The sequence below is a fragment of the Neopsephotus bourkii genome, unplaced genomic scaffold (assembly GCF_033783945.1).
Source record: "Neopsephotus bourkii isolate Nb327-2 ecotype Australia unplaced genomic scaffold, CSIRO-AGI_Nbou_v1 NB_107, whole genome shotgun sequence".
Classification (NCBI taxonomy): domain Eukaryota; kingdom Metazoa; phylum Chordata; class Aves; order Psittaciformes; family Psittacidae; genus Neopsephotus; species Neopsephotus bourkii.
The window spans coordinates 13,385,106-13,399,732 of record NW_026900624.1 but is presented as its reverse complement, the minus strand read 5'-3'; the positions used below and the strand labels follow the sequence as shown (position 1 = coordinate 13,399,732).

Sequence of the window (14,627 nt, the reverse complement as noted above, 5' to 3'; positions counted from 1 at the left end):
GCGATGCTAGGGCGATTCAGAGCCAATCTACACATAGGTTTCATAAACTAAACTGGAGAAGTATTATTTGCAAAATAGTACTGAGAGATACAAGCACTGGTGAGACCCATCTGGAGTCAAGTTATGGCCTCCCTAGTGCAACAGTGATATGGATATAGCTAGAGTGAGAAGAGTGAAGGGCCACAAAGTTGTTTATGAGACTGGAGCATCTCTCATATGAGTTGATGCTGAAAGAGCTGAGGCTGTTCAGCCAGAAGAAGAGAAGGCTTCGAGGAGTCTTTTCCATGTGTTCAAATACCTGAATAAAGCAGACAGAACCAGAGTCTTTCCAGTATCACCCCATGACAGAAGTCAATGGGCACAAATTGAAACACAGGAAATTCTGGTTAAACATTTATTTATTTTTTCCCCAGCAGGCTTCCGGGAGAAGTTGCAGTCTCTCCCTGCTCTAGTTGAACCTTCTTCCAGTGTGGGGGTAGGACCTATTGCATTAGGTGTTAGATTAGAAGGCAAGACACTTCTTTTTAGGAGATGCGATTTCCCTAACACTTAAATATCTGTCAGTATATTTTTGGTCGCTTAGGTGAAGTATGTATCTTAAAAGGATACAGGTTTCTTTACGACTGACAGCCTTTTGACATCTTAACTCTTCCATACTATATAAACCTTGCAATTGCTGAATCAGTATTGTCAAATTAATTGTATCATGACAGCAACTTGACTGTCTCCTTATGGTGTTTTTTATTATTAATATTGAGAATGATTAACTGAATGTCTGCAAAATCATTCTTTGTCAAGAAGATAGCATGCTTCAATTAAAACTTCATCATTTCTCTGGGTCTTCACCATGTTAGTAATAGTTAATGTAATTAAATGAGTGTAGGCCTTCAGCTAAACTTGGCTAATCAGCTTACCTAGATTGTTCTCTTTCTGCAGCCTGAATGTCTAATTTGCCTCTATTTGTCTAACAGCTAACCTGTTTCCCCTCCACATGGAGCTTCTGTCTTGATAAGAAAAAAAAAAATTAAAAAAATCAAATGTTTTCTATGCTATACAGTTTTAGGAATGACTTCCTAAGTTATATGTGAACTATTTTTGTTTTGAAGATCCTTGCACTGGAAAATAGAGTGGCATTTTGTAGGGTCGTCTGTAATCTGCACTAGCACCTGTACTGCTAGGCAAGGAAGGATGCCAGGGCATGTTATGTGATGATGAATGGACATGAGATTCTGTTTTGGGGAGGTAAGAGTTTGCCTTCTAAGGAGGGATCAGAAATTGGTTTGAGGTCCTGAGTAGGAGGTGAACGGAGCCTGCATTTGGACAGCGCACTTGAAAAGTAAAAACCCTAAAAGGAGAAGTTCCAATCTTTGCAGTTTGATTGAAATTTAGTATAAAAGAAGTCACATTTAAATATTTGTCTCTTCACCTGGGAAGTGCCAACAATTGTTATTACCAGCTCATGCTCAAAACTTGTTTTTCAAGTCATGCTGCTAGGCACAAAGAAAAATTCTCCAAATTTCTCCAACATGTTGAAAAAACATTCCATATTCTCCTACCAATTTTCTAAGTTATGTAGTGGAGGCTTGTTTTTCTCTTATCTGTTAAACGCCCAGGGCAATATCAATGCTATTTGTAAGGTAGATAGTAATTGATCTCTCTAAAAACTGAGAACTGTTATTTTGGTCCAATGTAGCATTTAGCAGCTATTTCCAGCAATGCAAAAGTGCGAATTGTTCAAAGCTTCTGACAAGTTTATTTTATCCAGTTAACTAGAAAATTTCATTACTGGGAGCAGGGCAGGGAAATAAACCTAGAAATGACTCTCCTTTTCACACTAGACTCATACCACTAAAGAAAGGGTTGGTATGAGCAAGAAAATTTTCACTGCTCAGAAGTAGGCCAGGTATAATGGTCTGTGCTGAAAAGAGCCAGCGTGATAGTTGAGGAACAGATACAATAAAGGGTGTAGATGGAACATAGTGTAGATGGAACATAGTTCTGGATGCCAGCTGCCAGATCTTCCAGTGTCTCAAACAACTAGGGAAGAGCAAAGAACTTCAGAAGTGTAGCTCAAAACAGAGCAGGGAACTATTTAAATGACATGCAGTTTTACATGGGTGCATCGAGAACTAAAAATGGGAGAAGTCCTAAATTCTGCTGCTTGAAATCCCCAGATAATGACCTTTTTCATCAGACCCACACAGATGACAAGCTTTCCTTCATCTGTGTTTTGTATCACTTACATTCAAATTCTGCTTTATGGCAGAATTCAAATAACCTGGAAAATGAGCATAATGCCTTCATCTTGCCAGTGATCAACTGCAATTTTGCCTCTCAGAAACATATTTCTGCTGATCATTTGATTTACCAGCCTGAGCTTAAAATTCTATGGCTATTGTGGATTTGGTTTAGTTGTTTATGTAGGAACAGCATCATGTTCTCAAGAAGTGAGACAGATTTCATAGCCCACTTCAGTACACTCTTCAGTCCCTACTGTGGGGTACTAGAGAACATAATTTTTCCTTTTCTTTGTTTTTTTCCATCTACTCCTTCTCTGCTTCAAAGTATTTATTAGCTGGCTTGCATGCAGATGCAACAAAATAAAAATAAATCTAGGAGAGAATATGAAACAGTGGTAGCTCATTGTTTTAACTTTTGTTGTTCTAATATATCATATTTTTATTTGCCATTTTAAACTATTACATTCCAACTAAAATTCCTTACTATTACGTATAACTTAAGTGTGTTTTCAACATTTAATATATGGAGGGGAAAAAAAAAGAAACAAAAAGCCAGGGCCTTCTTCGAGATACTATTTGTCTTCCAGAATCTCCAATTTATCCATGCTAGAAGAGACACTCCTCTGCTGAAATAGCCCACTAATATTTTTCATAACAAATTTTTATAAAGTACAATAGAGCAAAATATTAGGTTTGGGCTTAATTTGTTCAACAAAGGAAATAAAAAATCTGGCTTCTTTTTCATTAAAAGCCAATCGAGGCTATTGTCTTCTGATTAGGTAAAAAAATTGTTGAAGTCCTTAAAAAAATAAGTAATCTCTCTTACCACTTTCTGAGTCTTAAAAATTAAGTGGGATCGTAATAATTAAAGCTGATTCTTATTTATGAGGATTGTCTGAAAAATGTTTCAATATTCTGAAGATTTGCATGAAAACCTAAATTGCTGAGTGTTTTTCTTTTCCTTTAAAGAAGAGAATGGCAGGTTTTATAAAATCTCTTGGGGGAAAAAAAAAAAAAGAAAAAATTCTTATCAAATATTTATAGGTAATATTGAGGTTTAAGCTTTCTGCTCACATAGGCCAGATTTCCACATTATTCCATTTATTTGGGGTGAACAGTGGCTTCAGCTGTCTCCATTAATGTTTAAGTAGTTTAAGATCATATTAGTGTATATATAGCTGTTTGCTATTTTTCCCCTGCCAGTCTGCTTCTGGCTTCTGTAAATCTTAAAGAATAATAGTATAGAGTGATGTAAGCAAGAAAGCATTAAACTAGCAGTTTAACCGGAATTTATATTCATTAACTAAGCATGGGTATCTTACTTTTACAAATAGAGACAATTAGTGAAAATACCAAAATCTTGCTATTCACTTACAGAACACCAGAAAAAATGGAAGAGCCCTTGCAAGCTCCAGACACTTTTCAACAGTACATATATTCCTCTGAAGGTATCTTACTTTCCCAAAAGAGGAAATTCTGTAGAAATACGGTATCCTTAATAGTTAAAGATATGGTTAAGGGAGCCGAATCTTTATCCATATTCAACGCTCAGCCATGAAATTGTGTTACTTCCTTCTCTTTGAAATCAATTTACGGCAAAAATATTGAAGCTGCCCCCTCGGTTTCTGTCCTGATCTGGAGAAAACCCCCTAAAGAATAAGTCTGCAATACGGGGGAGACTTTTTGTCTACGGGGTTTATTATAATTTAGAAGGAAAACCAAAAGTTTGCCGTTCCCGGGGTCTCTCTGGCTTCACAACGCGGGGTTAAACACATCTTTTCTCTCTCATCTGGGGTCCCAAGAGCAAGAAATTTCCCCGAATGGAAGTCCACCCTCTTCTTTTCACCGCCCGAAGAAATTGGGGTGATTTCGTAGCACGCAGTTTACAAAAAATATGAATTTATAACTCCAAAGAAACACAGACTCGGCGGACTAAAAGCTCTTCCTGGCTAACAGTTAGGCGGGCTCTGCAAAGCACCAATCACAGATCACCGCTTCGCTATAAATTCAGGCATCGGGGTTACTGTAGCCCAATTACTTTCTTTTGATTAGGAAGAAGTCTCTGCAGCGATGTCGGAGACTGCTCCAGCCGCCGCTCCCGCTGTCGCTGCCCCAGCCGCTAAAGCGGCCGCCAAGAAGCCAAAGAAAGCGGCGGGCGGCTCCAAAGCCCGGAAGCCAACGGGCCCTAGCGTCACCGAGCTGATCACCAAGGCTGTGTCCGCCTCCAAGGAACGCAAGGGGCTCTCCCTCGCCGCGCTCAAGAAGGCGCTGGCCGCCGGCGGCTACGATGTGGAGAAGAACAACAGCCGCATCAAGTTGGGGCTCAAGAGCCTCGTCGGCAGAGGCACCCTGGTACAGACCAAGGGCACCGGTGCCTCCGGCTCTTTCCGCCTTAGCAGGAAGCCAGGAGAGGTGAAAGAAAAAGCCCCCAAAAAGAGGACGGCCGCAGCCAAGCCCAAGAAACCAGCTGCCAAGAAGCCTGCCGGCGCTGCCAAGAAGCCCAAGAAGGCTGCGGCAGTGAAGAAGAGCCCCAAGAAAGTGAAGAAGCCGGCCGCTACCGCGGCCAAGAAAGCAGCCAAAAGCCCCAAAAAGGCGACCAAGGCTGCCAAGCCCAAGAAGGCGGTGACAGCAGCGAAGAGTCCAGCCAAGGCGAAAGCGGTGAAGCCCAAAGCAGCTAAACCCAAGGCAGCCAAGGCGAAAGCAGCCAAGGCAAGGAAGGCGGCACCCAAGAAGTGAAGTGTGTTGGAAGTGGAAATACTGAAACCCAACGGCTCTTTTAAGAGCCACCCACTATTATCCCCAAGAGGGCTGATGCACTTCTTTATCGAGGTCCGTGCCTTCAGCAGAGGTAACCACACGCCACTATCCGTGTGGGACGTTCGTCTGTGGATTGGATGGGACGCTAAACTTCCGGCCGTGGTTACGCTAAGACTTGAAAAAATAAAATTTGTATTTCCTGCGATAACGTTTTCTAAAGGCTGACTTTTTTGAGCAGCGCAAGAGGGTTAAAGGGACTGCTTAGGGCGGGCGTCGCTCCGGGGCGTGGAGTTTTGTTTCGGCGATTTTAATCTGCGCTATTAGTAACAGCCTGGGCGGGACGGCCACACCTCTTAGCGGTCGTACCTGGGAACTGTCAGCGCAGCTCCTCCGCTTCCTTGGCAATGACCTATCCGCTCGGCAGCGTTGTGAATTTCTGCGTGACTTCTCCGACCTGCTTTTCGAGATGTAGACTGCCGGGGGGGGGGGGGGGCGCGGAGTGCGAATGGATCTATCAGCGGTCCTCTTCTGCACCCTACTGGCCTAGTGGTGGTGTAGTCGGAGCGGCAGGAGCTCTTTCTGGCTGCCATACTCAGCTGCTGCGGGCAGGGCGCTTTGCCGGCGGTGCTCCTGCAGTATCGTGGCTCCGCCTATGTCCGGTTCTGATTGGCTGATGGGAGAATCCGCTTTCGCTTATTGGGCAATTAGGTAATTCCGAAAAGCCCGCGCTAGCTTTGCTCTTGGCGTTATGAGCAAGTTTTCCAAGCGCACCTACCCCGTCTGAGAGGTATCCTCTCCTAGTCTTGTCTTTGTCTTCCAATCTACAGGGATGATTTCTGCCTTGTCCTGGACTATCGGTCTAGTGACAACTGCAAAAATGGCGCATTAATTTTTTTTATTTTTAGGGTGCCCGTATGTTAACATACCATCTGCAAGCTATGTGAAAGTCTTTTCCATTTATGGTGGAATGTAGAATGCATCACATCCTAAATCATTACTATACTGATTCATAACACCGCTTACATTTACTGGAAAACTTGAAAGTTAGCATTTATGTAGTAATCAATAATTTAACTTTATCCAAGGTTTTAAAACAATAATTGCAAGCTGTTATGACTGATTAAACAGACATTTCAACTTGAGTTTAACATTTTACAACCACGTTTTTATACCCAGGAAGCCTGAGACACTAACTGTGCTGAAGCTCTTTTTAGGAGTATGTAGGTGGCTCTTAAAAGAGCCTTTGGATTAAAAATGTTGGTCTGAGGCACTCTACTTGGAGCTAGTGTACTTGGTGACAGCCTTGGTGCCCTCGGAGACCGCATGCTTGGCTAGCTCACCCGGCAGCAGAAGCCGCACAGCCGTCTGGATCTCCCGAGAAGTGATAGTAGAACGCTTGTTGTAATGCGCTAAGCGAGAGGCTTCACCAGCAATGCGCTCAAAGATGTCGTTAACGAAGGAATTCATGATACCCATGGCCTTGGACGAGATGCCCGTGTCGGGATGCACCTGCTTCAGTACCTTGTACACGTAGATAGAATAACTCTCCTTGCGGCTCTTCTTTCGTTTCTTGTCACCTTTCTTTTGTGTTTTAGTCACCGCCTTCTTAGAACCTTTCTTGGGAGCAGGAGCTGACTTAACCGGCTCCGGCATTTTACCAGCACTATTACACCTAGTTAGAACCAGATGAAAACTATAAAATGGCCGCAGAGCCCTGTAATTATAGGGCCGTTATGCAAACACACGACCTCCAATTCGTTTAATTCGATTGGGTCTTCTCGAAAGGGGCGTATCCTTGTTGCTGATTGGTCAAAATATGATCCCTCTTCTCATTGGTTGTCTGAGCTATGTATGTTTCCAGCCAATCACCAAGCGCCAATTCCTCAATGGGAAGGAATAAAAAGGGAAGACCGGATAGTATTGGGCTAGGCTTGGTCGTTTGTTTATAGAGGGAGTTGTACGTAAGCTGTATAAGTGGTCGAAGGATGTCTGGTCGTGGGAAACAAGGGGGCAAAGTTAGAGCTAAGGCTAAATCGCGGTCCTCACGGGCTGGCTTGCAATTCCCCGTGGGTCGCGTCCACCGCCTGCTGCGCAAGGGCAATTATGCGGAGCGGGTCGGCGCTGGAGCACCTGTCTACATGGCGGCCGTATTGGAGTACTTGACGGCTGAGATCTTAGAGTTGGCGGGCAACGCCGCCCGCGACAACAAGAAAACGCGCATCATCCCGCGACACCTGCAGCTCGCTATCCGCAACGACGAGGAGCTCAATAAGCTGCTGGGCAAGGTGACGATAGCGCAGGGTGGTGTGTTGCCCAATATCCAGGCTGTACTGCTGCCCAAGAAGACTGAGAGTCATAAGGCTAAAAGCAAATAAATTCAAAAACTGAAGCTCCTCGGACTTCTTTAAATTTATCAATCCCAAAGGCTCTTTTCAGAGCCACCCACACGGTCAGAAAAGAGTTGCATTGCTTGCTTTATGAAAGACATTTGATGCTGTTTCCTTATGCAGAGTTTGTTAAGTAACACCATGTGCTGCGGCAAAGCCTTTAAACTTCGTTCTCTTGGGAGGGTGGTATATTTGCGTTCCAGCTCTTGATCCTTTTTAAAGAAAGAACAGTAATCAGACTTACTGAGGTTTTTTTTTTGGGGGGGGGGAGGTTGGGGTTTTTTTTTTGGTAGTAATTCGTTCTTAATGTTCAATGTGCTCAATTGTCATGATTTTATGGGCTACTTGTGTAAAACAGGACTAGGGTTGCTCAAAAGCTGTGGGGGGAGTATAGAAAGCTATGTAGTGTGAAAATACTGCTCCGAACTCACATAACTAGGAAAAATGAAGAAAGGCTTTCTTTGTTGGCTGTTCTTTTAAAGTGTAAAGCTTCCCTATGACTTGACTTAGGAATAAAATGAAAAATGCTTTAAGGGAAATAGCTCATTTTGATCTAGAACCTCAATTAGATGGACCTGCACTGTAAAGCAATAATGTTGCATCTGTCTATTCAGAGGAAACTTAATGCAATGCTGGTATATATCCTTTTTTAAGTAGAATTTTCAAATATGCTACTCTTTAATTGTATTGCTGTGCATAACTGTTTGTTGTATCAATTAATAGTAGGCAAAAGTATTTGAATTCATCTTTAGTGTTGGCTCATATATCACCCAAGAGCACAGTGTTAAAGCTCTTTAAATGCACTGCTCTAAATGATGAGAGACTTGTCTAGTTGATTCCTCTTACTAAGGTGTTCCCAGAAACTGCACCTGATGGTCCACAGCGCACTGCATTGAGGCCAGAACTCCCACCTGTGCAGCGCTTCTGCCCTCCTTATCCCCTGGGGTAATAGAGGAAAGAAAATGCCACGTACACAGCAAGATACCTATGCCTCTCCTCCCCACCCCTGAGCTGTAACAGGGAGGTTTTTTAAGTAGAACTGTATCATGATCAGAGCAGGACATCATGGATAATTTGTGGAGAGAAGCATAGAGGAGAGCTGTCTGGAGCATCCCACTATCCTGGTATGGTGATGGTATCTTGCCTAAGGATTTGTTTCTGAGTAGGTATCCTTAGAGCCATAATGTTTTCATTATGTTGTTGATCCCCATTAGCTGCAGCTACTTGTCACTCCTCTTCTTGAACAATTGCAATTGTATTAAGACAGTTTTAACATGCACAAGTCTTCTTAATGTCTTTTCCAGAACTGATTATATCACATGTGTTTCAGGTCATAGAATGGTTCATGTCAGAAGGGACCTTAAAGCTCATTCAGTTCCATCCCCCTGTTGCCATCAGGGACAGCTTCCACTAGACCAGGTTGCTCCAAGCCCTGTCCAGCCTGGCCTTGAACACTGCAATGGATGGGGCAGTCACAGCTTCTCTGGGCAATCTGTGCTAGTGCCTCACAACACTCATAAGTAAAATTTTTTTTCCTAATACCTAATTTAAATCTCTCCTCCTTTGGTTTAAAGCAATTCTCCCTTGTCCTGTCACTGCAGGCCTTGGTAAAAAGTCTCTCTCTGTTATCTCATATTGAAAGGCTGACATAAGGTTTCCCTAGAGCCTGCTTTTGCCCAGGGTGAACAACTGTAACTCTCTCAGTCTTTCTTCACAGGAGAGCTGTTCCAGCCCTCTAATAATTTCTGGGGCTCTCCTCTGGACCTCCTCTAACAGGGCCATGTGTTCCTTGTGCTAGGAGCCCAGAGCTGGATGCATTCCTCCAGGTGAGATGTCATGGGAGAAGAGTAGAAGGTGAGAAGATTCTCCCTTGACCTACTGTCCAGGGTACTTTTTATGCAGACCAAGATAAAATGGGCTTTCTGGGCCACAAGTGTGTATCTCTACATCAAAGCACTAGAATCCCAGAGAAAGACTGTGGGGTTATCTGTATCTAGGAATGCGATTTCTCTGTGAAAGATGTCAACGCGGGAGTCACAGACAATGCAGGAACGATCAATGTGATCAGCGAATGCCAATTTATTACAAAGCTTTAACTCCTTATATACCATTTCTTACAGGCACTTACAGTGATTTGGCATATTATGATCAGATACATGTCTTGAAGACCCTTAGGGACTAACACATAACTGGTTAAGCACAGGTGTGAGAACTTGACCTGGAAAGCTTGCCAGCAGTCCACAGTTCTCATTAACTCAGTGAATTACAGATGCTTCTTATCTTGCTTGCTTAAGCTTCCTTGGGCCTCTCACAGCCTTGCTGTATCTTTCAGGATTATTCAGAGTTTATGTACCAATTATCCATTCTCCCGTGAGAACACTGTCTCCACAGTGAAAGAAAACTCCTCTACATGGAAATCAGAATTGGTACCACAGGAGAGGGCATTACCCTTCTCTGAGTGTGGAAGTAAGTCCAGAACTTCTCCAAATTCTTCTTGTCATCTGACCACAAAGATGTCATTTCATTCAGAATATTATTCCAAACATCTCTCATTTTACTATTTTCCCTGCTCACCTCAGTAACTGGAGTTTCACCTTCTCTGATATTTAAGTCCACTTCTTAGCATTCTTTTTCTTCTTAACTAGTTGTGGTTTCACCAGTTGTGAACCGTGTGCTGCCATCTCAGTGGTGAAACCTCAAAGGGAAATGTTCTATAAGTCAGATGGATTACATGATAGCAGTGCTGGCAAACCTACTTGTGTTAGAGACTTGCAGTTTTCAACAAATCCTACTAGATGGAGAAATGTAGCAAAGCAAGTTTAAATAAACAAGCTTCATCTCATTTGCATATATAACAAACAGTAATAAAGAGGAAATCCATACCATAAGATGCCTTAGCTATATCACTGGGTTCCAATACACCTCCACATTCTGACACACTTGTGATAAGAAAAAAATTCTAACCATGCACCTTCAAATATTTTGGATCACAGTTACATTTAGGGATCTTAGAAGCTTAAAATGGTTTGGGTTGGAAGGGACCTTAAACATCATCTAGTAACTCAATAATGTCAGTCAAGGCATCAAAAGTCTTCTTAATACATAGTTAAAAAGACAAAAGGCTTTTCTATCACTTTTCAACTTCACTTTGTTTTCAATGTTTTGGATAATGTACTCTATTAAAAAGAACTTGCAAGACTCTAGCTTGCATATTATTATTATTATGTAACTGGTACAGATATGGATTTAATTGCCATGTAAGCCCCCATGAAAATTAAAAGCAACTTTGCAGTTGTACATAATACACTGATGTGATGGTTTATTTACTAATTATGTACTTTCTTGTGCAGTCATGGCTAGATATTGCCTTACTGCAACAATCAAGTGCAATCTCATCATTATAGTTTAATGAGAAACTAGGGCAATTGTTCTAATTAAAGTTTATTTTAAAAGCTACAGTATTGCAAAGGTTTCTTTTCTCATTTAACTCAGTACTATGTGTCCAAACTCATGGGGAAACTGCAGTACTTATAGTCTGGGGATTGGATGCCTAACTTTGATTCAAGTAATAATTATTGTCTCCAATGAACAGTAAAAGCAAATTCATTAGGGGTTATACTCAACAGCAAAATTTTCTTTCTGCTTTAACTGTTTTTGTCTAAGAAAACCCCCTGGTCCACGAGAGAACTGACTGTATTACTAACAGAAACACATAGGAAACAGGTCTGTGGCCACATGTAGCAACTACAGGCAAGGCAGCCTTCTAGAAATCATGATATTAAATTATATCAAATGTCCCACACACTCTGGGGAAAGGGGGTTGCAGCTAATAAGTCTGTCAGCTCCTGCTTATGGTATCTGCATCACCCATTTCTGCCAGGAGATTTTGGAAGATAAATGTTCAAGTCTTCCGGTGGTTTTACTGCTGGAGGGAAAAGTTATACTAGGACACTCAACCTGCATTTAGGAAGAGATATGAAGAAATTATTATTTTAAAACACTCAAAGATTTTGTGTAATACCTTCAGGCTTTCTTTAGTATTCAGAAGGTGAATTGTGCCTCAGGAAACACATCTTGACACAGCTCTTCAGGTATAAAGAACAAAGCAAACTTTGTGGAGCCAAATGTTAATGTTAAACACCAGCCTGGCAGGTCCACTAGTGATAAGTCTTTTAGTTATTTATAGAGAGTTTTAATTCATTCAGCACAGTCAAAAAGCATAGTCTAAATCCAAGCTAGATTTGCCTGCTCATATTTTGTATGTTTGATTGGCAGGTCTTTATTTAAAATAATGGTTTGAATGAAAATGGGATTCACAATGATAGTTATAATTACCATAAACACCTGTACTTTTTTTGGACACATGTAACAATATATGAATATCTCAATCACATTTTCCCCTGAAGCTAGGGAATATAATCTGTCAACAAATATTCTGAAAATGTTGCTTAAGTTCTGTAAATTATATGCAGCAATGAAACTATATAAAAAACTATAAAAATTTAAAATTCTATCCATAACCTTTAAAAGGCAGGCATGTTTGAAGTGCTCAAAATATTAATAATCTAAGAAATGGCAAGTATATAGCCATATAATTTCTATTCTGTACAAATAAAAATCGTAACAGTTTTATTTTAAAAACGTAGTCTCGAAACTCAATATTTATTCACTTTCCAAATATAGTCCAAACTACTGTAAGCAGCACATATGCAAGGTTCGTTAGAAAACGTGTGAAATACACAGAAAAAAAAAATCTGTATTCCTCTTTGGAATAACACACATTTAGTTATTGATCATTTATCAGACGTCATGGAGACGTCTAGTTGGTAGCGTCGGTAATGTATTTTTTCTCTTGCTGGATCCATCTGCGCCCTCGCCACCACTTCTCTATCTCGACCCCGGCAGCTGTTGGGCAGGAGCCTCTCTGCCAGTACTGCCCGTTGACCCACTCGGGGTTGAAGTTGTCTGAAAGGGGAACGGCTCATGGTTCCTCCTCCGCTCCCGAGTAGCAGCTCAAGTTGCCTTCACAGGAACCCCACCAGAGCCCCTCACCGATTATTCCTCCCCCCCTCCCCCGGCCCAAGTCCTCACTCCCTGCTCCCCCTCGCACAGACCTGCAGGTCGTTCCGTGCGAACGTGAAAGCGCTGAACGCTCGGAGCCCAGCCCGCTGGGCTGCACGGAAGAGGGGGAAGCTGCTGAGAGAGAAGCGACGGGTAGACAAAGAAAACACGAAGACTCAATGCCCCCAACGAACAAAGAAAGCGGGACACAAAACTAGTCCATCCGCGGGATCCCCACAGGCGGAAACGGCCATCAGCTCTGCCAGGAGGGGCGGTAGCTCCAAGCGAGGACGCGGATTGGTAAGATTTTGTCGCAGACAGCGGAAAGGGTCTGAATGGAGAAGGGGCGCCGTAGTCCGAAACTCTCGGGCGCCCTACTGGAAGACGTCCTGAGCTGCAAGGGGGCCGCTTGGCGGTGGAGGGCGGGAAATGGGGGCGGAGGCAACAAATAAAGAACCGCCTCCGCAACTCCGCGTCCCACAGCCTTCCCCTCCCACATACTTCCCCGTCGTCTCGTCTTCCCCCCCCCCCCGCCTAAAGCCTACAGTCCTCAACCAGGTCGGATCCTCCGCAATATACCGCTGCTCCGGCGGCTTGCTATAGTTCAGTGAGTGGAGTTCGTAGATATGTCTGGCAGAGGCAAAGGCGGGAAGGGGCTCGGCAAGGGTGGCGCTAAGCGGCACCGCAAAGTGCTGCGTGACAATATTCAGGGCATCACTAAGCCGGCTATCCGCCGCCTGGCTCGGCGTGGCGGCGTGAAGCGTATCTCGGGGCTCATTTACGAGGAGACGCGCGGTGTGCTGAAGGTTTTCCTGGAGAACGTGATCCGCGACGCCGTCACCTACACGGAGCACGCCAAGAGGAAGACTGTGACCGCGATGGATGTGGTCTATGCTCTCAAGCGCCAGGGACGCACCCTCTACGGCTTCGGCGGTTAAGTTCCGGTTGCAAACCATACACAGTCAAAACAAGGCTCTTTTAAGAGCCACCCACAAATTCCACAATGGAGAGCTGGTCATTGCTGAACTTTAAAGTTTTTGGAACACTCACAATGCTTAAACATTCTTGTAGTGTACAATTGCAAAATTTTAGAATAGGTGTTGAAAGCTTTTTAGTAACATTTTCAGAATTCAGAAGCTGCTACAAGTATCTTTCTAAAATAACAACACTGAGTGGTACAAAATACTTTGATACTAGTTATTTCTACAAGCTATGCAAAATTAAAGTTAATGCATCTATCAACATAAGCGCTGTGCTTCATGATTTAATTAATTAGTATTAAAATCTTATAGGCAATTCCAGCTCCTTTTGAAAAAGAGTGGGGGCTCTTAAAAGAGCCTTTGGATTAAAACTGTTTTACTTGGAGCTGGTATACTTGGTGACAGCCTTAGTGCCCTCGGAGACTGCGTGCTTGGCCAGCTCACCAGGCAGCAGGAGCCGCACGGCCGTCTGGATCTCCCGAGAGGTGATGGTGGAGCGCTTGTTGTAGTGCGCTAAGCGCGAGGCTTCGCCGGCGATGCGCTCAAAGATGTCGTTGACGAAGGAGTTCATGATGCTCATGGCCTTGGACGAGATGCCCGTGTCGGGGTGCACCTGCTTCAGAACCTTGTACACGTAGATAGAGTAGCTTTCCTTCCTTGCTCTCTTTCGCTTCTTTTCACCCTTCTTCTGCGTCTTGGTGACAGCTTTCTTGGAGCCCTTTTTTGGAACAGGAGCTGATTTTGCTGGTTCAGGCATCCTTCAAAGTTTCTTTCTAAGATCTTCACTGTACCTCAACAACGTAGGAAATGGCGCCTACCCCCGTATTTATAAGGGCGTTATGCAAATTAGAGGATTGTAACAGTTCCATTCCTATTGGAGTAAAATATGCCAACGCAATTACAGACATTTCCGTCCTGTAACCCTTGGGCGCTACATTTGCACAACCTTTGTGCTTGGCAGCTACTATGATTGCGGTAAAACCTACACTATCAAAAAAAAAAAAAACAAAACAAAAAAAAAAACCCAACCAACCTTCCCCGCCCCCCCCCCCAAAAAAAAGGAAAAAAATTCTGCACTAAATTCACTTTTTAAAACTCATATTCATACATAGGTACTTTGTACTGTTCCGGTGTTCCTAGGACTTTTAGCATGGTATATTTTCCATCCCCTTTAAAAATCTGAAATTGCATAACTCAAAAAA

General features: G+C 43.0%; 6 protein-coding genes across 6 annotated transcripts in view; 4 read left to right on the top strand and 2 right to left on the bottom strand.

Annotated features, from left to right (window-relative positions):
• The window catches only part of LOC133216953 (histone H1.11L-like), a 33,076-nt gene extending 27,655 nt beyond the window's left edge, over positions 1-5,421 (top strand). Inside the window, exon 2 of the mRNA XM_061362056.1 lies at positions 4,979-5,421. Coding sequence (XP_061218040.1) covers positions 4,979-5,222 — 244 coding nt within the window. The 3' untranslated portion in view covers positions 5,223-5,421. The remainder of the gene's footprint in view (positions 1-4,978) is intronic.
• LOC133216991 (histone H1.10) lies at positions 4,288-5,205 on the top strand. The gene has a single exon (XM_061362121.1). It carries the CDS (start codon positions 4,311-4,313, stop codon positions 4,974-4,976), a length of 666 nt encoding a protein of 221 aa, XP_061218105.1. The 5' UTR covers positions 4,288-4,310; the 3' UTR covers positions 4,977-5,205.
• Positions 5,422-6,220: 799 nt separating the features above from the next.
• LOC133217166 (histone H2B 1/2/3/4/6-like) lies at positions 6,221-6,666 on the bottom strand. Its single transcript, XM_061362369.1, has one exon. The coding sequence runs from the start codon at positions 6,648-6,650 to the stop codon at positions 6,270-6,272; it is 381 nt and encodes a 126-aa protein (XP_061218353.1). The 5' UTR covers positions 6,651-6,666; the 3' UTR covers positions 6,221-6,269.
• A 316-nt stretch (positions 6,667-6,982) lies between these two features.
• On the top strand, positions 6,983-7,479 carry LOC133217132 (histone H2A.J). The gene has a single exon (XM_061362287.1). The coding sequence runs from the start codon at positions 6,983-6,985 to the stop codon at positions 7,370-7,372; it is 390 nt and encodes a 129-aa protein (XP_061218271.1). The 3' UTR covers positions 7,373-7,479.
• Positions 7,480-13,062: 5,583 nt separating this feature from the next.
• On the top strand, positions 13,063-13,423 carry LOC133217169 (histone H4). Its single transcript, XM_061362399.1, has one exon. The coding sequence runs from the start codon at positions 13,072-13,074 to the stop codon at positions 13,381-13,383; it is 312 nt and encodes a 103-aa protein (XP_061218383.1). The 5' UTR covers positions 13,063-13,071; the 3' UTR covers positions 13,384-13,423.
• Positions 13,424-13,790: 367 nt separating this feature from the next.
• LOC133217151 (histone H2B 7) lies at positions 13,791-14,233 on the bottom strand. Its single transcript, XM_061362326.1, has one exon. It carries the CDS (start codon positions 14,180-14,182, stop codon positions 13,802-13,804), a length of 381 nt encoding a protein of 126 aa, XP_061218310.1. The 5' UTR covers positions 14,183-14,233; the 3' UTR covers positions 13,791-13,801.
• Between the last annotated feature and the right edge of the window lie 394 nt (positions 14,234-14,627).

What these genes read in the sequence shown, in the direction of transcription:
- LOC133216991 (XM_061362121.1), top strand. Translation starts at nt 4,311, where the DNA reads ATGTCGGAGACTGCTCCAGCCGCCGCTCCCGCTGTCGCTGCCCCAGCC.
- LOC133217166 (XM_061362369.1), bottom strand. Translation starts at nt 6,650, where the DNA reads ATGCCGGAGCCGGTTAAGTCAGCTCCTGCTCCCAAGAAAGGTTCTAAG.
- LOC133217132 (XM_061362287.1), top strand. Translation starts at nt 6,983, where the DNA reads ATGTCTGGTCGTGGGAAACAAGGGGGCAAAGTTAGAGCTAAGGCTAAA.
- LOC133217169 (XM_061362399.1), top strand. Translation starts at nt 13,072, where the DNA reads ATGTCTGGCAGAGGCAAAGGCGGGAAGGGGCTCGGCAAGGGTGGCGCT.
- LOC133217151 (XM_061362326.1), bottom strand. Translation starts at nt 14,182, where the DNA reads ATGCCTGAACCAGCAAAATCAGCTCCTGTTCCAAAAAAGGGCTCCAAG.